Raw genomic sequence first — 23,098 nt, 5'->3', positions numbered from 1 at the left:
GGTTAAGTTAATCACCGCGACCTTACAGACAGATCTATTGCGTGTTCCCTTTTCGTGAGTTATAACGAGCTATAACTCATCATACAGTCTTAGGGCTTTGACAAAAGCTAGTATCTAAGACGGCTCCACAGAGGCCAGCTCTCCATCTCCAACATCAGCCGTACCAAAGTTAATGGCACGAATGGTTATCGTCTTGGCGCACTCATGCAGTAATGAGGTGTTCTGGTGTGTCTCCATTTTCCCCACAGAATCTGCATTCACCGTTGTTTCTCAGCTTCAATCTACTGAGGTGTTCGTTGAGGAGACAGTGTCCTGTTAGAAACCCCGTGACAATCCAAAGATTGTTAAAGCAAGGGAAATCTTTGATTTATCTCGGTCTTAAGTTCTGAGAATTTTTTTCGAGTGTCTTTAGAACTATGAAGGATTACTATTTTTGCAGGTTACGGATTGATTCTTCTAGAATCTTGAGTTGAATTCTTGATTTCCGCTTTAAGTTGGTTTCCTCTTGGAAAGCAGAACGGTTCTGGTCCAGTTAGTGGAGTGAATTTCTTTACCATTCTAGAGATAACAGTTGAGGGTTGGAACCTTTGGTGTTACACAGCAAAATAAAACACTAAATCACCACAATACACCAAAACACTTTTACACTGGACGCGCGTTTCGCTAACCATATTAGCAACATCAGCAGATGATTATAAACTGAGATATCCATGAGTTTATAATCATCTGCTGATGATGCTAACATGGTTAGCGAAACGCGCGTCCAGTGTAAAAGTAAAAGTGTTTTGGTGTATTGTGGTGATTTAGTGTTTTATTTTATTTTGGTTTTTTTTATTCTAGAGATAATGTTGGCCACCCACTGTTTTGTGGTCATTCTTATGAGTGCTATTGCAGCGCCGCCAAAAAGTTCTGGGCCTACGAATGACATCATTTCCAAGCCAAATATAATCGCCCTTTTTTCGTCGTATGGTATAGGGGATAATGAATTGGTTCATGGGGGATCTTTCGTTTCATCTCTTCAAAAAGAAATAAATTTACTGAATAATTTTTATCACTAGAAGCCAATATAAAAATAAATACAAAGATCTACGAAAAATATAGGCCGACAAACAAGACAAGTCAAAAACAACAAAGAGACAAGTCAAAAAGTTTATAAAATACTTGACACAAAAACTATGAAACTTCTCAATTGTCAATCTAAATAGAAGTGAAAATTAATTATATAATTATGTTTTTTTTGCGTATAATGTTAGCTCTATTTAATATAGTAAGTCGCTAATAATAAATGTTTTTGTTACAGGTCATCGCTTCAAACTCTCCACAAAATCAGTGGCAAAGCTCGCGAAGGAAACTACTTCCAGGGTGGTGGTACGCATTCCTGGGTGGAGTATTACGAAAACCACGTTACCTCTGACCGGTCCTGCCTCAATGAGTGGCACGCCATGGATTGCTTGGAGTCCAGAAGGCCGCCATCGCCAGATTCGATACGCGCGAGGCCTACCGAGAGGGAAGAAACGGAAAAAGTAAGTCTACATGACTTTGTTGAAGTTTTCTTGAATTTTCTTAAATCTTTGTAGACCTCCAAAGCCAAATCTAATTCCATAATTTCCTTTTTGTTATTTAAGTCAAAAAACGCTTGATCATTAATCTTTTACAACTCAAGTATGTCAAGAAATTCAAAAAAGTATGGTAAATATAATTTACCTGCGAATTAAAAAGACAAGCAACTATATTCTTTTCTTGGACAGACTTTAGTTAATTTTTAAAATGATTTTATGTTGACAATTAAAAAAAAATGTGATTGGAGCAATGATTTACAAGGGCTAGTCATAACCTAGCTAGATCAGTTATATACAAAATACATCTTAACCTTCTTTTTATTGATTATTACTGGTATATTTTGACTACCCTGGAGTGCACTCTGGCATATAAAGTCGCGGGAAAATGATATGAAAGCGGTGTGATCGAAATAAAAAGGGCGTCCAATTGGCTTGGAAAAAAAGAACATCGGTGTCATTCCCCATATAATTTTACATACATGGTCCGGCAGTAGTGCGTCGGACATCTGTAGCTATTAGAATAAAAAAACTTGTGAATTTTGTTTAAGTGCGAACCTACAGTAAGTATGTATTAGGATGTATTTCAGGAAAATATTATAACTTTTATAGAGTGGCTCAAGAAAGTGAAATCAAAACTATATTAGGTATTTACTTACTTTGCTATAAATATGGTAATCGTAAATCATACAAGGTGTCTTCTAAAATATAAAATATTTTTTTTTGGTTTTTTTAAGTGGAACATCCTGTATATTATTTTTTCAGTAGATGGAGAATTAAAAATGAACATTTTTTGTATTTACAGTATTTCAAAAATTTTCACGGTTTCGCAGATATTCGCGGTTTTATATTTCATATGGCATTTTCCACAGTAAATTTTTATCAAAGTCACCCAATGGGTTTTCTCTCGTATTTTACTGTTGAAAGAGCCATATGAAATAATACTGGGCGTATCTATTTTCTCTCGTATTTTACTGTTGAAAGAGCCATATGAAATAATACTGGGCGTATCTATATCATTAAAATTTTCGAAACCATTAAAAATTTCGAAATACTTTAAATACAAAAAATGTTTATTTTTTAACTCTCTATTTAATACAAAATGATATACAGGGTGTTCCATTTTAAAAAACAAAGTAAAATTATATTATATTTTAGAAACTTTGGCGTAGAATTTTGGACATCCTGTATGATTTAAGATTAGGATATTTATAGCAAAGTCAGTATAGACCATCTAAAGTAAATACCTAATATAGTTTTGATTTCAGCACAGTTCTTGTATTTGTAATGTTTTTTAAGGAAGGTTGTAGAATTATGTAAAGTGATCTGAAAAGAAGCCAAAAATGCAATAATATACAGGGAATTCCATTTAAAAAAACATCCCGATCTACTCACATTTTTTTAATCACCATATAGAAGTTAAAAAAATATTTTCCTGAAATACATCCTGGTAGATACTTTAAGTTTGCACTTTGTACAAAATTCTCAAGTTTTTTATTCTAGGGGCTACAGATATCCGACGCACTATTGCCGGACCCTGTATAAAATGACCCATCTTCATTTCTTAGCTATCGCGGACGCCGTTTTTTTCGATCATATTGTACTAACCTAAATAATTTTATTCTTGAATAATTTGGGTTAGTTATTGAAGTTTCTGTTTTATTTTTAAGGTAATTCGAGCTACACTCAAAGAAATTATGATGTCCGTGGATTTGGACGAAGTAACGTCAAAAGTTATTCGTACACGACTCGAAGAGCAACTAGACATGGACCTGGCTGAGTACAAGAGCTTCATCGACCAGGAGATGCTGGTCATCTTAGGTCAAATGGATGCACCAACGGAGATCTTTGAGCACGTTTTTCTGGGATCCGAATGGAATGCCAGTAATTTCGAGGAGTTACGAAAAAATGGGTAAGAGATTATCTTTAACCGTTGATTGAAGAAATAAGATGCGCAACCTTATGGGCCATTTCGTGGCACAAGATCTGTCCGAGATGTAGCTGGTGATACCGTCGCCGCTAGTCAACCTGTCCTCCGAGCCGGCGCCGCTGCGCGTTTATAGTTGTTTATGGCGCAGCGGATAAAGAATACTCAGTGCCTTCTATTAAAAGATCAGCCTGGGGGCGGACTTTTGTTTACTTCATCAGCTGTACATACTTAGATATTGAGTTAGATTCCGTTTCATATTTTGTCGGTTGTGACATATATCTAACTAGCGTGACGTCATAAATCTCGCCCGTAGGCTGATCTTTTAATAGAAGGCACTGGAATATTATACCGTAGTTCTGCTTTCAGTCGACAGAGTGGGTGGTTTTCGGAGACAGCGTTGCCAGAACTACGGATTAATCAGTAGATTTACGGATTTCGGCTACAGTACGTTAATACGGATTTTCTTAAACAATTTAATATAATATTACGAGCCCTGTCTCAGTGAAGTTGGCCCAACTACTAAAACTATGTTTTTAAAGAGATCTGCCAAATTAATGAAAAATATCAAAACGTAATACCGTGCTGGTAACTGTTACTTTTGGGTCGGCATTTACATGTGTGGAGGTAAATCGCATAGGGATCTTATTAAGTCGGATTGAGACAAATGCGACGGTGTGCTATTGCGGCGTTGCCGGTACGCCTTTTCCTATCAGGTAAAGTAAAATCACGATCGCAAACAGCTTATTTAAAAGACTTTTTTTTCGAAAAGACAACTAGATAAAATCATTAGACATGTTTCTGAGCATCTGAAATAGAATTATAAGGATATCGTTAGGGTGTCATTTTTTTTATAACGAGAAAACGTCAGTAATCGTGATAATTTAAAAACTCAACTTTTTAACACATAACACGCCATAACTCAAGAACCACTTTAGATATTAAAACTTTTTTTATTTTGAAGATAGAATCTTTTACAATAGGTTTACATAAGAAAAATTCGATAAGATTGTTTTTTTCCATTCAAAAATTGTAAACAACACAAAAGTAAATGGATGGGTTCCATTTACTTTTTTAGAGTATAAAAATTTTCAACAATCGTGTAATTTGTTATTGATAAAGATTTTCACATACACTCTACAAAGAAAATACAGCAAAAATAAAGAGTTTTTGAAAAAAGTACAATCAATTATTTCTAATAGATTTCGAGATATCTATTTTTGAATTCAGAATTCTAATAGCGCGACCACTGTCGAACTCCAACCCAATTCCACTTGTTTTTACCAAAAATGCAAGTGTTTCTAGCTTGCATTTAAAATTTTTCAAGCTATGCAAAATATTATGGTAAATGCTGGTAAATACGAAATATTCAGTACCTATAAAAGAATTTGTATTTTTCTTGTTTATTCCATATTTAACAGGAATATATTTTCAATACATAAACGCGGATTTTTTTATCCAAAGATATTTTTGTCAAACGTATTACAGATAATATTACACATTTTAATATGGCAACACTGTCGCTTTCAGTTTAACACCGTTTTCGATATATTTTCGCTAGCCGAATTAGAAAAAATGAGTGTTTTATGCGTTGGTCGCAGAACGATTGATGGCTCCACACTACAGAACTTGAGACGTAAGGGGAAATCAAATCAACCTTGTCACGAATTCGCCCATTAGCCTGCGTATCTTCCCATTTCTTTCAATCAACGTTTTAACATTTTTATTTTCAATATTATGATTGTTAATTTTTCAGCGTCGGACACATTTTGAACGTTACTAGGGAAATCGACAACTTTTTTCCTGGGTCGTTCAAATACTGCAATGTACGAGTTTATGACGACGAGAAAACGGACTTGTTGAAACATCTAGATGACACATTCAAGTACATTTCAAAAGCAAGGAACGAAGGCTCCAAAGTAAACATTATATAACATGTTCTTGTAGCATTTTAAAGTAACTCATTTTCTAGGTTTTGGTACATTGTAAAATGGGTATCAGTCGCTCGGCCACCGTAGTGATAGCCTATGCCATGAAAGCATACCGTTGGGAGTTTTCGAAAGCCTTACAATACGTCAAAGAACGACGAAATTGTATCAAACCAAACACCAATTTCTTAACTCAACTTGAAACTTATCAAGGTAATAACTGACAGTAAGAAATATTATTAATTCAACTTAACATCGTTTGTGCTTAGACTGAAAATGCTGAAAAAGTGTAAAAATGAATTTCTTAGATGACACCTTCGGATCTTAACTATAAAATTAAAATTACAATTAAAATTCGTTTTCACAACAAATTACTCAAATTTGTTGATAATTCTTTATACAGGGTGAGTCTTAAATAAATGCAACTATTTCCAGGGCTGGTAAATCTCGATAAAAGAAACACATTTTCTTTTTACCGTTTTTCAAATATGTTCAAAAAACTGACATAATATTTTACTTTGAAAATGAAAAAATGTTTTTCGCTTATATTTTGAACCACTAGATCTTTTCTGATTTTTCTTTCTTGTAAATATTTAATCCACCACCTATGTTGTCATATTATGAAGATATGTTTTTTTAACGAAAAATTAAAAAAATATCAAATTTTTTTCAAAAAATTCCTCATAGACGTGTGTGGGTCTAAATATACTACCACTAAAAATATTTGTACTTATTTAAGATTAAAGAAATATCGTATAATCGAAAAAAGCGGTATCAAGTTGGCTTGGAAATGACGATCAAGGTTACTGACATATTAAAATTACGAATTTACAACTATTGTCGTTTCCAGGCCCATTCTGATGCCCGTTTTTTTCGATGGTCTACGGTACTACTTCGATGAAAATTCTTTTAAAATGTTGTGTGGGAAACCAATACATTTAAAATAAGTTATGTTTAGTTAGACGTCTTTTAGAATATTGAATTGTTTTATAGGTATATTGGATGCAATGAAGAACAAAGAAAAACTACAGAGATCAAAGTCTGAAACTAATCTTAAATCTCCTACTAACAGTAACAAGACGGACAAAGTGCTCTCTGGCAAGGAATCGATTCCTATCACTCAGGCTCTGTCCAAATCCTACGATTTGCAATCGACGTTGTCCGGGCAGGACTTGCGACAGATGGGCGCGCGACCCAAGTCCTGGTCTCCCGACAACATCGCCACGAAGGAAATCCGAAAGAATATTAGGTCGTCACCTGGTTCCGTTAGTTTGGAAGATCTAACTCAGGCCCGCCACGTGCTCATGCCCTGTGATAACGGGGAGTCGTACAGCGTCTCTCCAAACCAAATTGTACACCTACCCGGTCGCGACGTTAGCGATCATAGTTCCTGTAGTTTAAGCGATAGAACTGTAACGTCCGAAACGTGGGATCCAGGAGAAGTGAGCGAGGAAGTAGCGACGGCGTCGAATGTCAGTGACAGTACAAATAGCGAAGTCTGTGATTCGAAACTTAGTGTAGTCGAGTGTGAAAACATCCCCGTGTGGACCTCTTCCGCTGTGGTAGTAACTCAAAGTGCTGTGTCTTTTAGTAACCTTAGTACAGTTCCTGAATCTCGTTCGAAATCCGGTTCTCAGAGCGATTTATTCTCTAATCAGTTGGATCGCGTGTTCGACAAAGAGGAGAAAAAACAAAAGAGGAGGTCAGTTATAGTGACTGATGTTACTCCAGCAGACGATGGTACACAAATCAGGGAGTGTCCCTCGAGGCAAAGTTCGTGGAGCTCGTATGATAGCGCGGTTGTTATGGGCGAGAAAAATGAATTATCTAGGCATAGTTCGTGGGGCTCAGGAGACACGAGAAATCGACCAAGTAGAAATAGCTCATGGGGGTCTTACGACATGCGTCCACGAGGATCAGTATACTACAACAATGAACAAGGTTAGTTTTTTTAAACATCCAATATTACTGTTTTAATAGGTTTCTATTTGATTAGGACACATTTAACTATTTTTTCAATATCCATGGTTATTTAAATTTATTTTCAGACTAATGTAATTTTTTAAGGGGAATTATCATAAAATTAAATTTCTAAAAGTATTAAAGTGCATATCAAAAAAGCTTTTTGATAATTTCTCCTTTAAACTTATGAACTGAAATTTATTGGCGTTTACTAATTTAGTACAAGTAAGTAAAGCTACAGGGCCTTTAGAGATATTTAGTGCGATACATGGAGGCTTACCTATTGAAGATAGAAAAACATTTTAAAATATAGGAGTTGTATTTTTTTTTCTTTTCCTGAAACGTCTCAAAATAAAAGATCATAAAATTTAGAAAAATTTATAACTTTACTTTTTTAACGGAACACCCTGTATATTTGATTTTTTTTAAAGATATTTTTTCTTCCGATTTTAAATATACCCCGCTGGCAAGCGAACCTTCGGTTCGGTGTTTACATGTATAAGAGTGAGTCGTTTTGGCAATCTAGTAAGTCGGAGTAAGCAAAAATACGAAGTATTTATTACATAACTACTTAATCTAACGCTAGATTCCATGCGTTTGGGAAAATGCTCGCCTTCTGTCTTTATTCAGTACATTTTATTTTACTAAGCGTGTTGACCGTACTCTTCGTACACATGAAAACCGGCACCCAAGACCAGAAATGCCGACCCTTAGAATATAGTTTGTTTTAGTAGCCCTGGTCACTTTATCTGCGTGGTTTGTATTTTAATGCATGCGACAGAGATTAAATATAAATGACCGGTTGACAGATAGAGAGACAAAATAGAAAGCGGCAAACAGTGTTGCCGGTGATTTTTACGTCTGTATGAAAATGTGTGTAGAAAAAAATAAACTATTTTAATAACTTTCATGTTTACTACTGAAATGGGATAATATATCTAAGCTAAATATACTTTATTACAGCTGTAGTAAAATAACTAACTAATTGTGAAAAATAAAGTTCCAACCCTAGATGCAACATATTTCAAAAACGCCTACTTACAATTTGAAATTTTGATGCAAAATCCGGCAATACCGCATAGAAGAAATGTATCAACCTAACTTTTATCTCTTTTTAATACATTTGATTTTCCATTAAGCTGTCGACATCACTGTCTTACACGTTAAAATCCAGACCACGCAGTTTCGATGACCAGATTGATTTATTTGCGTGAACCGTTTTAGAATAATTATTTTTTTAATCAGTACTACATTAAATACACATATCCACTACACAAAACGGCATATTGCATAGGGTGCGTCCTAGACCATAATATAAATAATACTCTCTATCTTTTTTTTCGGTATCAGTTGCATTAATTAAACGATAATAATTCAAAAACAGTTCACGTTATATAAAGTTAAGTTTTCAAGCATCCTAATTTCGGACGTTTTCTGCGAAAAACAATACGGTAGCGCGAAATTTAGAAAGAGTTAAAGATGTTTTAACGATTATTTCGGACGTTTTTAATCTTACTTGACAGCTAAATACATAAAGTAAACCAAGAAATTCAAAGGAAATATTTGGATGTATGAAAACGAATCATTTATATATATATTCATTCTCTTGGTTTGTTATATATTTAACTTAATTAAGCTCGATTTTTGGACCTTCACAGGAAAAATGAACTTCAAAAAAAAATGGTCGAGAAAGAATTTATAGAATACCATTATAATTATTAAGAATTAGAAGTATTAATATTGTTATTAATCCTTAATAATAATCTTTTTAAATTTGTTACAGGGGTGAAGATTCTTCACAGCGCCTCAGATCTCGACCACAGTTCCTCAGGAATATTTCCTTACACTAAGGAAGATATTCCGTGGCATCCTGGTACCGTCCGGCGTACCAAACAACGTATTGAGGGTGGTGCTGCACGACAGTGTAGCGTTGATAGCGTAACAAGCAGTGGTCTCTCCCCTACAAATGCTCCTAGCTTAGAAACGTTATCATGCAACTTTGCAGAGGCGGTTAATAATACTATTATAGATCGGTTAAAAACGACTGATAAAGATTCTAGTGCCATATCAAGCAGAATTGATATACCTATAGTAGATACTGGAAAGACCCTATCAACAAGTATATCCCGGCTATCTGTAAGCGCTCCTGAACCTTCCTCTATGGAATTGGTATCCCAAGATGGTTCCTTATCAAGATCGGTATCTAACGTTTCTTCGCCTTCAAAGGATAGCTCATCTGTTAAGAATTACCGCCACATCTTAGAATCGCCTAATAGAATTACGAAGAAACTGGATAATTCTATAGATATTTCAAACTCTCTTGGTAAAGTCCAGAACTTAAAAAAAGAATTTGAGGCTAAATCAAACATAATCGCTGTGGATCCGCTAACTTCATGCGTCGACCCAACAACTGAAGGTGGTTTAAAGGTAGCCAAACAGAAAGGTAACAGTGTGCCTTCATCACCAGTAAGCAATCATGTGGTAAAAGACCAGACAGCTCCGAATGAAGATTTAAACTTTGAAAGTATCAGGAGTAAATTTGAGAGTAACGAGGAAAGGGAGGTAAAATTAAGACAAAAATACAATAATCCCAAAAGAAATGGCACTAGATACTCTTGCTTTGAAGTGACAGTCAATAAAAATCTACGTCCGCAATTGATATCAAACTTGAATAAGCAAGAGAAAAATGAGACTGAATATAAGAAGCCTCCAATAGTAAAGCAATTGGCGGCTACTGTAATTGCGACAGCAACAAAGAAGAAACAACAATATGGCAACAGTCATCCTTTAGCGAAAATAAATATAAGGCCACGGCACAACAACCCGGTCTATAATACAATGTAAGAGCAGCTCAAGTAGTGCAATGAAGTTATACGAACGCGCATCACAAGAATAGTGCTGTACTATCTAGAGTCGCATAAATTTACATAGATTCTAAAAATATGTGTTCTAGGTAATAACCTTTTTTCAAACCAGAAATTTTTGTTGCTTGGAAAATTTCACCATTTTGATCATTTAATATCTATTATAGCTTATAAATTTTATGAAAGTATAAATTCTATGCAGTTGTTAAAGATACACTCATATAAATTAATATTATTTGTATTTGTTTCTCTTAAGTTTTTTATCAGTTTTTATGTAAACTTCTAGTAAACAATGTCAGAGCTTGCTCTGTGTCTAACATGTCTAATACTACTAACTTGACTAGTTGAAAATGTTTTTTTTTAATTAATATCTATAAATACTGATTTAAATTTAAGGGAAAATTAAAAATTTTATCCCAATAGAAAATTAGATTCCTGGTGAAATTTAGTTTTAAACATCACAATATCATCGTAGTATTTACAGATTTATAATTTTAGCTTATGTTCAAGCCGAGCAAATTTTCTAATATACCATTATGAAATGCTCAAGTTACAAAAGAAAATGGCTGTGACTGTTTTTTTCTATTTTTCCACAAGCTAGGTTTTATGTATTCAAATTAATTTGTTTTTCATATTTTTATGGTTAATTTGTAACTATTTTTCTGTTTATATATAAATCTATTTTTTTTTGTCACAAAAGAAACTTCTATGATAGTTTCAGTGTGGCGTTTTCCTTTTTATTTAGGAAACATTTATGTGAAAAGCTCTACTATACTGCTCAGAGATGTAAAAATTTTAAAAAATCAATAAATATGTAGTATCACAATTACTGTGGTAATATATTCTGTAGCTATTATTGTATATATTAAGCTTGAGAATTATTGCAACCCACTTTCATCCATAGTTGCTTACATAATGTAAATAAGGTTAAGAAATTATTTTTCAAAATATAAAAATCAACAGGACATTTCTGAATTTAAAATTGGAGCAATACTTATGTGTAGTACATTTAAAAAATTCTATATCAAAAGTAAATCAAAATATACTCTTACAAATAACTTTAAAGGTAGTGCTTAGAGTTCGATGGTTTTAATTTTTAGCATAAGCTTCCTTTAGACTGCGGAAAGCATGATATAATGGACCATTTTCAAGTTGTTAATAGTTCAATATTTGTGACATCACTTTCAATTGAAAATTACATCACACCTAATTTTTACAACTGCACACAATATGAGTCGAATTTGATATTCTCCACAGGAGACATTTTTGTGGTTCTTCAAGTCTTCTTCTGAAAAGAGACATATTAGATCACCCTTACAAATTTAATCTACATAGGTAGTAGATTAAATTTAAAATTTATTAAGATTTAAATTTAATAAAAGAACAAAAAAAGATCAGTGGTTCTCAAAGTTTATATATTTCTTTTAATTTTCAAAGTAAAATGACGGTATTTTGGACTTATTCGAAAAACGGTAAAGAGAAAATACATTTCTTTTACCGATACTTATCTACCAGTCTTGAAAATATTTTCAGTTAAGACTCACCCTGTATTGGCCTTGTCATTCGTTGGTCAACAAATTTCATGTATCCAATCTTATTATTTTCAAATAATTATTGACTCTCCTGGGCCAGTGAGGTCGAATAAGTGGTTCTAATATTGTGTGCATATTTGTAAGAATAAAATTTAAACACTCAAATATTTCTGTACCAAAATTTATTATTATATATTGTATAAAAGCTTCAGATTTTTATGTGTTTACTCTTTATATAGCCAAACAGACAGAAACAAATTATGTATATAAAACATCCACATATGTAAAGGTGCGTTCACGCCGGCTGCGCCGCTCCGCGTCTCGCCGCGCAAATAATTTTTTTAACATATACTTTTGTGCGCGCTAAGAAAAATATACTTCAAAAGTACATGTTAAAAAATGTTTTGCGCGGCGCGTGCGGCTGTGTGAACGCACCTTAAAATTAAGAATTGCTAGACACCATTTGATATATGAACATTGTATTAATTCAATGTATGTGTTATTCATTATGTATGATATTGATTAGTAGGGATGTATAATATTACTGTATATTTTACAGTAAATTATATATATTTACAGAAACTACAGGGTGTAAAAATATAGTTAACTGTGTGATAAACGACTTAAATTTTTTGTTTCAAAGCAATGCAATGTGTATTATCCAAAAAATCTTTCAAAATCTTATCTGTTATATAAAGTACCTACATCATACATATTTTTTAACTTGTAGTATAAACTATTTGTGTACAATCATGTGCATTAATAGATATACATATTTTAATATATTACATTGCAGATGATAAATCTGACAACAAAAGATATAAAAAGAATTAGATGAATATGATTGAATATTTTGAATTTATTTGATTTATTTTTAGTCTACTTTTATTTTTACTTCTACTGTTTTATTTAAATTTATTTTAACTGTAATGTACTGGTATGGTATCAGGCTGACTTCTGTCAGTGATAGTTAAACCAATGTAAATTTGTACAATAATAATTTCCCTGCCATCAACAAAAACCTGTTAAATCATAATCTTTTTCATCACACTGTATATATGTATCCTAATGACATGTATATATTACATATTATTGTTGTCCATATTATGCTTTATATGGATAATTATTACAGAGGTTTTTCAGCTTAGCATAATTAACACATAAAGAATCTGAAGTTTTATACTATGACTGACATTTTCTGTAGCTCCAGAATTTTTGCACCACTAGTGATATTTTATCACATATTAATTGTAGTTCATCATACTCTTTGTTAAAATATAATTTCACGAAGAAAAGAATTTATAAATATAAAGACAAAAAAGCACAAAAATTTCAGATGACAATAACATTTACACTAAAGATGTTCAACTATCTGTCATACGAAAGATCTATTTAATGTCTACTATCTGTATGTTCTTAAATATATTTTTAATTCCATTACAGTTAATAATACTGAAGAAGCTATAGCGTGTTCCTGTGTGGGAACTTTGCAGATTAATAAAGCAAAGGCACATAACTCAGTGGAAACATGTAGTGAGCTGGCAGCTGAATTATATTACAATAAGTTTTATTGCAAACATGACAACTTTTCAAGTTCTCAAAACCAACTTTTTATTTGTTAATACGAAATCTTACGTTAAACAAAAACGCTGTCGTTTTTTTGCTTTTTGTGTGTGTATTTGTGTGATAGTTAATAATTTTTGTACTATAGGTGTAAATTATTATTCTACGATGTACCGCTTATAAAAAAATGAAAAATCTCAATCCAAAATATACAAATTAAAGAACATTTATCGTTTCAAAGGAAGTTTTATTTAACTAATTGTTATTTCCAGTAACTAAACTAATAAAAGTCAACTTGATACAATTTCGTCCCAGAAATGAAAGCGATTTTAGGGACAGAGGCTATTTCACTTTTTACGGTATATTTCTCTGTTTTCGACGGTTCCCTCTTGAGTTTAGATGGACCTACATCAATTCCATATACTGCCCCAGGTAGCTGATTGATAAAAGCTGTAGTCTATATAAGTAATAATATTACTTACAATCATTATTTTTATAAGGTATGTCCAAGAGAGGGTGACCATACCGATTTGGTCATCGAAACTGTGCGGTCTGGATTTTAACATGCAAGACAGTGATGTAAACAGCTTAATGGAAAATTAAATATATTAAAAAGAGATAAAACTGGGATCGGCACATTTCTTTTATGAGATAGGTATTACCGGATTTTGCATCAAAATTTCAAACCGCACAAGTAGGCGTTTATAAAAAATGTGAAAAATGCATCTAAGGTTGGAACTTTATTTTTCACTATTAGTTACTCATTTTACTACAGCTGGTAATAGATTATATTTAGTTTAGATATATTATCATTTCAGTAGTATACATTTTCCTACAAACGTAAAAAACTGGCAACACTGTATGCCGCTTTTGATTTTGTCTCTCTGTCTGTCAACCGGTCATTTATATTATTCTCTGTCACACGCATTAAAATCCAGACCACATAAATTGAATGATCAGCAGGGTACATGAAGGGTAAGGGTTAAACGACGATGTCCATTTTATGGAATTTTTATAACAAATAAGTACACATAGGGTAATACATTTTTGTATCTTTAACATGGTATTTGGTAATATTAAATCACTTCTCTGTAAGTCGTTTTTGTGACATTGTCGGTTTTCCTTACCCTTCGTATTATGAAAATTATGTTTCTTAATTTTCTCGGATATTTTATTGTCACAAGTCGCGGCATATCGGCAATCAAACTAGTTGTCATCCAAAGTCTTCCTAACAAGAGGATAAAACATGACGGTAACAGTTGTTGTCTGTCGCTTTATTTCATATACACTCACCGGCAAAAAAAACCGGCCACTAAAAACTAGTCCCAATTTCAAAGTTGGATTTCTCGCAAACCACTCATTAGATTTGGATGATTTTTTTTAATTGTAAATTAATTCCTTCTTAACGGATGCTACGTCAGCAATGTTTATTCCAAATTTATTTTGAGCATATACTGGGCACAACAATAAGACGAAGTTTTTTGCCCAAAATTTGTAAAACCCTGTAGGGTGCAGCAGCTGTAGTAGCTATTGCTAAAAAAATCACATTGTGGCGTCATCTTTTGTGAGCATTTTGTTTTTTTAATCACGACATTATCTCTGTTTGTATTGGAGATACGCTGCTTTAAAACAAACGCCTCGAAAAAAGCTTTAAAATCAAATCAAACATCAGAACGTTTAACGTAAACTAACTAAAACATGAAAATTAAAAAAAAGGTAAAGAAATTTTAAGGGACTAATATCTAGTATCCACTCTGGTGAAATTTCCCGTTTCCATATACCGTTTCCAGGCATCCTGGACTGTTGTTCGAAATATACCCAGGGTATCGGAGACATAACGTTGACTTCGGCCATCCTCAAATAAAGCCACAATACGAGCAACATTTGTTACAGATAATGGCATTTTCTAATTTGACAACCGTTTTTCTCATATTGCAAATACTCATAAATCAGTTTTCGCCTATGTCGCCTTGATTATTTACACACAAAACTTTCCGCCTTTTCCGAGATGAATTCTGAATTTTTCCGAGACGTTCGTTTTAAAACAGCATATCTCCAATACAAAAAGAGATAATGTGGTGATTAAAAAAAAAATGCTCACAAAAGGTGAGGCTACAATATGATTTAATTTAGCAATAGCTACTACCGCTGCTGCACCCTACAGGGTGTTACAAAGTTCGGACAAAAAACTTCGTCTTATTGTTGTGCCCTGTATATGCTCAAAATAAATTCAGAATAAAAATTTCTGACGTAGCATCCGTTAAATAGGAATTAATTTACAATTTAAAAGAAAAATCATCAAAATATAATGAGTGGTTCGCGAGAAATCCAACTTTGAAATTGGGTCTAGTTTTTAGTGGCAGGTTTTTTTTGCCGGTGAGTTTATAAATTGTCTAATACTGGCGAAAAATAAAAACATAATGCAGATTTTCTTAGAAATAAACACTTACAGCAGTTGTTTGTAAATCTACAACTCTTAGTAAATTAGGATCTGTTCCAGCACAAACTACAAAATCTTTTGTAACGTATTTCCCACAGTAGAGCTGAAAATTTATACCACAATAACTTAAAAAAATAACTAATACGTTTTAGAAATATACCTTGGAGGTAAATATATCTGGCTCTAAGCAATAGAGCCTTTTGGCAGAACCATAATCAAATACTTGTAGGGGATCTTCCTTTTGCCACGAACATGTTAATATCTATATAACGAAAATATCGTTGTTATAAACATGGTCATAGTTGTCGTGTTTTACGTGGGCCATATTTTAGTAGAAGTCAAAAAAATATATTTAGTAGAAGTCAAACATTTAACATAACAGATATAAAAGGTGAAATAATCTGTGATTGGTTTATAAAATGAGCCAACATAGTGCATTTTTTAATTATCCATATTTTACGAAACACAAATTATGTAGTATCTGATGTATAAATTTCATTCCCCTTTTAATGAGGCATTATGGGTTTTTAAATGCTGCTAATGTCATAATGATGTAGTCCACTCATTTCAGGATTCTACCCTGTAGTTACATTCATCGCTGTATATACAACTCATTTACCCAAAACACAATGTAAACTACTTATCAAGGATATTATGTATCTATAATAGTTATTTATTATACCGGGTGCGTTTCAAAAGTGGCTCACCCCCTATAATTTTTTTATTTTTTCAGATAAAAAAACGAGATTTAGTATGTTAGTATATGAAATAAACTAGGATTCATTGACGTATTCAACTGTTTTCGCTCACTTCCTGTTTCACCGGAAATGACAACTTTTGATTTTTAAATGACACCCTCGGTATTTTTTTACTTTATTTGATAGAAAATGACGCTCTGAATAGAATGACGTACTATATTATATGTCAACTTTCAAAATTTTCGCTTAAAAAAATCGTATTTTAAATTTTAATCTAGAGTGCCATGTCTGAGTTAAAAACGCCAATTTTTAATCAAGCAGCCTTGGAAAAATAGTTTTGATCGTCTAATGTTTTTGTGTCTTGTCTTGACCAGTTAAAAGATGCCTGTTAAAAGATGTTAAAAGAGGGTGGCTCATTATAAGATTTGGAAAAACATTTTTTTACGAATAATTTGATACCACACACTTGGTATTTCGAGTCAAATTTTCGTTACGAACTGCAAGTTATAATTTCAAATAAAGTAAATAAACCATATGCGAAAATGTCAAAAATTGGCATATGATATGTCATTCTGTTAAGAGTGTTATTTTCTATCGAATAAAGTAAAAAAATACCGAGGGTGCCATTTAAAAATCAAAAGTTGTAGTCATTTCCGGTGAAACAGGAAGTGACCAAAATCAATTGAATAAGTTAATCAATCCTAATTCATATACTAACATACCAAATCTCGTTTTTTTATCTGAAAAAATAAAAAAACTTATGGGGGTGAGCCACTTTTGAGACGCACCCGGTATAAGTGTTATGGGGAGCATTTTATCCACACGAGAATGTTTACGTCATAAAAACTTGCAATGGTTTTTCCAATTATTGCGGAAGGTCAAGAAACAGCTACTCATTTACTGCGTGCGAAATCGAGAGAAAATTTGGAAAAAGTATGTGTTTATTATAGAATAAAATAAAGTTATTCTATCATATTCAGGGGTGGATAAAATATCACTTTAAACGCCTCATATGAGTGGATTGTATGATTGTGTATTTTAATGCTTTAAGCCATAATAACATATTCTACTAAAATATGGTTCACGCAAATCGGGACACCAAGAAGTAACAAATCGTGTCTGAGTTACCTCTGTTCCTTTTTGATTAATATCAATGCCTTCGCCACACATATGCACACCAGACAAATGCCTTATAGCGTGCGGTTGTCTCAGGTCCCAAAATTGAACTACATCGTCCCAGCCACCGGTCAGCAATTCATAATTATTTTTCGGATGGAAGCATGCAGCGAACACTCGAGACATTTGCCCATCGTGGACCTCTGGATTATCACTGAGATATTTATCCGTTTAGAGTTAAAAGGAGTATTATCAAATGTAGTACCTGCATGTTAGAATCCTCTCTTGGGTTTTGGTTTCTTCGTCGTAGAAGAGTACTTTCATGTCGTCGCCGAAAGTGACGAATTTTGGAAATCGTGGATGATAAACTATTCCGAAAGTTTGCCGTTTCTCTTTGATCGTATATAGACACTGATTGAAATTGTAACTCCAACACTTTACACAGCCATTCGCATCTACAAAATAACAATTCCTTTAACTTCTAATTTATTTATACCCTACCAGTTTTTTAGAAGTAACAAAATAATTAATATCACAGTATACCGGGTGCGTTTCAAAAGTGGCTCACCGCTATAACTTTTTTATGTTTTCAGTTAAAAAACGTGATTTGGTATGTTTGGTATATGACATATAAATTAGGATTGATTGACGTATTCAATTGTTTTCGGTCACTTCCTGTTTTACCGGAAATGATTACAACTTTTGATTTTTAAATAGCACCCTCGGTATTTTTTTTTACTTTATTCGATAGAAAATAACACTACGGATTAGGTATACTATATGTACAGAGATAAAAATCTTATCCCTAATTCGTGGTACGAAAATTGTTTTTTATGACGATGAGCAAACAAGTAAAATTTCCTGTGCAAAAATAAACTCGCGTTTAAACAGCATAATAACTGGGTCGGTCAGGCGCTGTGCACAATTTTAGAGGCCATAAGTGGGCGTGCTATGTGCGCAAACTAGTAACCTAACTAGTGCGCGACTCCGAAAATTAGAACCACGAAAAACAATGCTTTTGACGATAAGTTTATAATCTGCTGTTATAACACTCTGAATAGAATTACATATCATATGTCAGTCATTTTCGCATATGGTTTATTTACTTTATTTGAAATTATAACTTGCGGTTCGTAGCGAAAATTTGACTCGAAATATCAAGTGTGTGGCATCAAATTATTCGTAAAAAAATGCATTTTCCAAATATGCTAATGAGCCACCCTCGTTCTATTTGAAAAAATTGAGATATGATTAAAAATACGATTTGAGCATTTTCTTATTGACCAGGACAAGACACTAAAAATATTAGACGATCCAATCTATTTTTCCAAATCTCTTTGATTAAGAATTAGTGTTTTTAACATAGCCTTGACACTCTAGATTGAAATTTAAAATACAATTTTTTATTAAGCGAGAATGTCAAAAGTTGACATATGATATGTCATTCTATTCAGAATGTCATTTTCTATCGAATAGAGTAAAAAAATACCGAGGGTGCCATTTAAAAATCAAAAGTTGTAGTCATTTCCGGTGAAACAGGAAGTAACCAAAAACAATTATTGAACATTAATCAATCCGGATTTATGTCATATACTAACGTACCAAGTCTCGTTATTTTATCTCAAAAAATAAAAAAGTTATAGAGGTGAGCTACTTTTGAGACGCACCCGGTATAGATACTCTTTTGCCAGTGATGCGACGCTTTTGGATGTACTGAATAATAATGGTCTTTTAAACAAGGATATAAAACAAAATACTCCAGAAGGCAGTGATTTTTTTGTAATTATTTTAAAAAATTTCGGCGGGATTTTCTAAATTCTTACACTTTACACAACCATTTGCATCTACAAAATAATAATTCCTTATTAAATGAAATAAAAAAGTCCACTTATTTTTTTAGTCTAAATATTTGACATTTATTAAAGTGAATCATTTTATTAATGGACGTAACAGTTTGGCACATCCCAAGTGGAGGAGAGCCAGTCTGGCTGAAAATTTGCGAATACCAAAAATTTGACAGATTTTTCAAATCAATAACCCGTATTTTCCCATGCTTGAAATTTAACGTATCATTTGGTACCTACTATCATAAACTATAATCAAAAGCAAGTCTGGCAAATTTATGAATTTGGCAAATGAGTTTGGCGGCCGCGGTCTTGAAAATCTTGAAAATTGCGAAAATTACAAAATTTTTGCTCCTATTTTACCGGGTTTGAAGATTTGTCACATGATAAATAATACTATAATTTCACAGAAAATATACGTCTGGCTGTCAACAATCTCGAAAGCCCCGCCAGACTCACAAGTCAGTACATTTCGTATTTTTAGATGTGAACATTTTTGACACTCTGCATTTTCGTAATTTTTTCAATATAACAAATTTCAAAAATTGCTCTAGATCCTTGTCCAAATCACCTTGACCCTTGACCAATTTTTTATTGCTATAACTCAAAAACTACGGAGATACAAAAGAAAGTCAAGAAATCGATTCTGTACAGTATTAAATTTCCTACAAACAAATATTTGACATTTATTAATATCGTATGATCGAAAAAAAAACGGCGTCAGCGATGCCTATGAAATGAAGAACGCTGTCATTTTATATGTAAATTTATATGAGAAATGTCCTCGATCGTCATTTCCAGGCTAACCGGGCGCCGTTTTTTTTTCCATCATACGGTATTAATAAATGTTAAATATTTGCTGTAGGATTCTCATTAAAAAATGTATTTATTTTTAAATTGTGACAAAATGGTCTTAGATAGGAGAAAGTTGCAAGAGACATTTTTGCTTGGAAATAAACCGAGTAAATAAAAAATTCAAAAATTTTTATTTTTTATCAGTGGCGTACTATATTTTTTCAAAAATGACCTGATGCGTATCACATCTACGCCACTGGTTGAAACTAAAATCTCTTCTTTTTACATTTAAAGTGTTTTTGTTAGGTAGACTCCTATAATAAAATTTTATAACAATACCTTCAACTGTTAAGAAACTATTAAAGAATATCTTTAATTTTTCAAAAACTTTAACACCCTGTATCTTGCGTAAGAGGCATTTCCAGAGGTTGATACCACCCTGTATCAAAAAAGTTAAGATATTTAGGACATATATTCATATGAACTTTTTTCTTAGAATAGGTCCAAGAATCACCTCCTTAAATGTTAGCATGTCATTAAGGGATAATAAGTACTGAAAATCTTCACTGCCTCCTAGATTAAAACTTGAAATTAAGCTGAAGGTGGTTACTGCAACACACATCATAAGTAAAAATTATATGTCATAACGGGCATTTTGAGCTGGATTACAGTTAATGTTAGAACCTCTGACTTTACAACAGCAAAATAAAATATTTATTTAGATATCACAAACTCTGGACGCATTTTTCTTACCATAGCACCATCAGCAAATGATCAAAATTACTCTTTTACGAGCTCTTTTATCTCTGATCAGAACTCAAATATTTTTATCTGCTGATGATGCTGACTTAGCAAAACACACGGCCAGTTAAACGTAAAGTACGTTGCTGTTGTGTAATGAACTAGTGATATTTTGTTGATCTCGAGATGCTTTAAATTAATATAAGCTCTTCCTAAAAAACTTACAGAATACGACCTATAACAAAAAAAAGCTTTATTATTAAAGTTTACTGCTTTGTATTATCACAGGTAAGGCGAGATCAGCAATTCTTATAGGACATTGCATATTTTTATCAAAGCCAAATAAGCCTATTTGATTATAAATATTTTTTTGATATAGGCTAGCCCCAAGGTAGTTTTGATATATTAGTTTAAACTGAATTGTTAGAACATTGATAAAAATAAATTACATGTTCCAGTATAACAATGGGTTACAGGATAAATTTTTGATACTGGTCTGTGCTTGATTGAAGTTACCGGAGCTCGGTTATCCTTTACATCTGAGTCATAAAGAGTGAACACTAGTTCTGATGTATCGCTTTGATACATTCTTATTACACCATCGGAATATCCAACAGCAATGTAATCATATTCTTCATTATATTTGCAGCATAGAGCTTCCCTTTTTGAATCACTATAAAAAACGTATTATTAAAATCGTTCTTTTTTTCATTCAAATCAGAATAACGGTTCTTAAAATTTGTGAAACTAAACTTGTTATTTTGACCAAAAATACATAGTATAGTTCTATGTCCAAGGAATATTGACACACGCTGTATGTAGACGGGGCTTTAATAAATATTTTTTATATATCGAATTTATATTAATTAAGGATATACTTAGTACATTTTTGAAACAATGTTTATCTTTCCGTCAGTCACTATATTTTCTCTGGGAGCTGTTCTTTTTAAACCATCAAATATTTTGGGTTTTTCATGTTCATTAGTGCCGTCTTTCGCTCGTGATGTATCAATTTCACTTTCTTTTTTCTTTGTCCCTTTACAACCATAAAATATAAATTTATAAAATTCTCTTAAAGACAGAAGAATACTGATACAAAATACCTGTGCTGGGTCCAAATGCTTGATGAGGATATAACATCGACGGAGTAACTGTTGAAGGGCCAGATTTACCTCTTCTAGAAGAAGTACTTACTGTTGAAATTTGTTGAGTTTGAGTATCAATTACCGTTGGGGATCCATCGTTTTTTTTCGTGTGTTCTCTTGTAGTAAGATGTTCAGTATTAATTAGCGATGATGGTGCGTCGTCTTTTTTCTGTTTTTTTCTGTCCATATCTCTGTCCATATTCTCTTAGAGCAAATGTAACTATGTTAAATATTTAGTTTTGTTTTTAAATACAATCATAGAAAACAATATTTGGACCCTACAGGAATTTTTTTTTAGTGTCATGTCAAACTAGATGTATTGGTCATATCAGGTCATATGGAAGTTTTCATGTTAAATTATTTATAGTTTCCGTCAGAGAAAGTTTGCGTATTGTGTAGATATGGTTATAGTGGTATATACTAGTGTCTAGTTACTTATTATAATAGTATATAGTTCATAGATCAAGATGATTTAATTTTTTGAGTATTTAAATTCATCTTCGTTTTCAACCTTTGAATTTTTCAACAGAATTTCAAACACATTTCAAAAATTTAAAATTGCCACGTCTTGTACCACAGATCAACAGATCACCTATTTTGACAGATCACCATCATAAACGGTTGTTATCTATGAGGTTAACAAGGGTTGTTATAATTTACAATAAAGTTTACAATGGATGTTACCAAGGATGTTACCAGTCTATATCTATATCTCTGGTTCGGAAAACTACATGTTACTTTTAAAATATACAAAAACTACATTACATGTAGTTAATGTGGTTTATGTAGAGGGTGTAGTTTATGTAACCTATGTATGTAACTTTTAAAAATCAAAGGTCTGAGGTTTGGTTATAATAAGTTGAAGCTTTAAAAACACATAATGTATTTAAAGAAACAGAAGAAATATGGCTTTAAATATAATATTTACATCGTATTATCTCTATTACACCTCATACAAAGGAAATTTATTCATAATATCAATACATA

The 23,098-nt window shown here is 32.6% G+C and overlaps 2 protein-coding genes across 7 annotated transcripts in view; one reads left to right on the top strand and one right to left on the bottom strand.

Moving 5' to 3' along the window:
* Nucleotides 1-11,287, top strand: part of LOC115875528 (protein phosphatase Slingshot) — a 278,168-nt gene extending 266,881 nt beyond the window's left edge. For all 4 annotated transcript variants that reach the window (XM_030891010.1, XM_030891011.1, XM_030891009.1 and 1 more), the window contains 6 exons: nucleotides 1,301-1,523; nucleotides 3,227-3,468; nucleotides 5,240-5,402; nucleotides 5,456-5,624; nucleotides 6,405-7,352; nucleotides 9,157-11,287. In XM_030891010.1, the coding sequence (XP_030746870.1) occupies nucleotides 1,301-1,523; nucleotides 3,227-3,468; nucleotides 5,240-5,402; nucleotides 5,456-5,624; nucleotides 6,405-7,352; nucleotides 9,157-10,217 (2,806 nt within the window). In that variant the 3' untranslated portion in view covers nucleotides 10,218-11,287. The remainder of the gene's footprint in view (nucleotides 1-1,300; nucleotides 1,524-3,226; nucleotides 3,469-5,239; nucleotides 5,403-5,455; nucleotides 5,625-6,404; nucleotides 7,353-9,156) is intronic.
* Nucleotides 11,288-12,657: 1,370 nt separating this feature from the next.
* Nucleotides 12,658-22,676, bottom strand: LOC115875530. Of its 3 annotated transcripts, none has more exons than XM_030891013.1 (8): nucleotides 22,070-22,673; nucleotides 21,852-22,002; nucleotides 21,416-21,639; nucleotides 17,852-18,041; nucleotides 17,599-17,800; nucleotides 15,933-16,034; nucleotides 15,783-15,875; nucleotides 12,658-13,789 (listed from the first exon to the last, which is right to left on the bottom strand). In XM_030891013.1, the coding sequence occupies exons 1-8, from the start codon at nucleotides 22,308-22,310 to the stop codon at nucleotides 13,613-13,615; spliced, it is 1,380 nt and encodes a 459-aa protein (XP_030746873.1). In that variant the 5' UTR covers nucleotides 22,311-22,673; the 3' UTR covers nucleotides 12,658-13,612. The 3 variants fall into 3 exon arrangements, with proteins under 3 accessions (XP_030746873.1, XP_030746876.1, XP_030746874.1); XM_030891014.1 differs by lacking the exon at nucleotides 12,658-13,789 and adding an exon at nucleotides 14,205-14,560 and having other exon boundaries at nucleotides 22,070-22,674; XM_030891016.1 differs by lacking the exon at nucleotides 21,416-21,639 and having other exon boundaries at nucleotides 17,856-18,041; nucleotides 22,070-22,676.
* Nucleotides 22,677-23,098: the final 422 nt, after the last annotated feature.

The sequence above is a fragment of the Sitophilus oryzae genome, unplaced genomic scaffold (genome assembly GCF_002938485.1).
Source record: "Sitophilus oryzae breed Bouriz unplaced genomic scaffold, Soryzae_2.0 scaffold_1389_pilon_pilon, whole genome shotgun sequence".
NCBI lineage: Eukaryota > Metazoa > Arthropoda > Insecta > Coleoptera > Curculionidae > Sitophilus > Sitophilus oryzae.
Note: the sequence above shows the minus strand (reverse complement) of the source record. Positions and strands in the feature narration are given on the sequence as shown.

Bases quoted from the DNA above. Each gene is read 5' to 3' on its own strand.
- LOC115875530 (XM_030891013.1), bottom strand. From the start codon at position 22,310: ATGGACAGAGATATGGACAGAAAAAAACAGAAAAAAGACGACGCACCA. The intron at 21,640-21,851 runs GTACTAAGTATA...CGTTTTTTATAG, and splicing joins ATAAACATTGTTTCAAAAAT to TGATTCAAAAAGGGAAGCTC. The intron at 17,801-17,851 runs GTACTACATTTG...TAAATATCTCAG, and splicing joins GAGAGGATTCTAACATGCAG to TGATAATCCAGAGGTCCACG.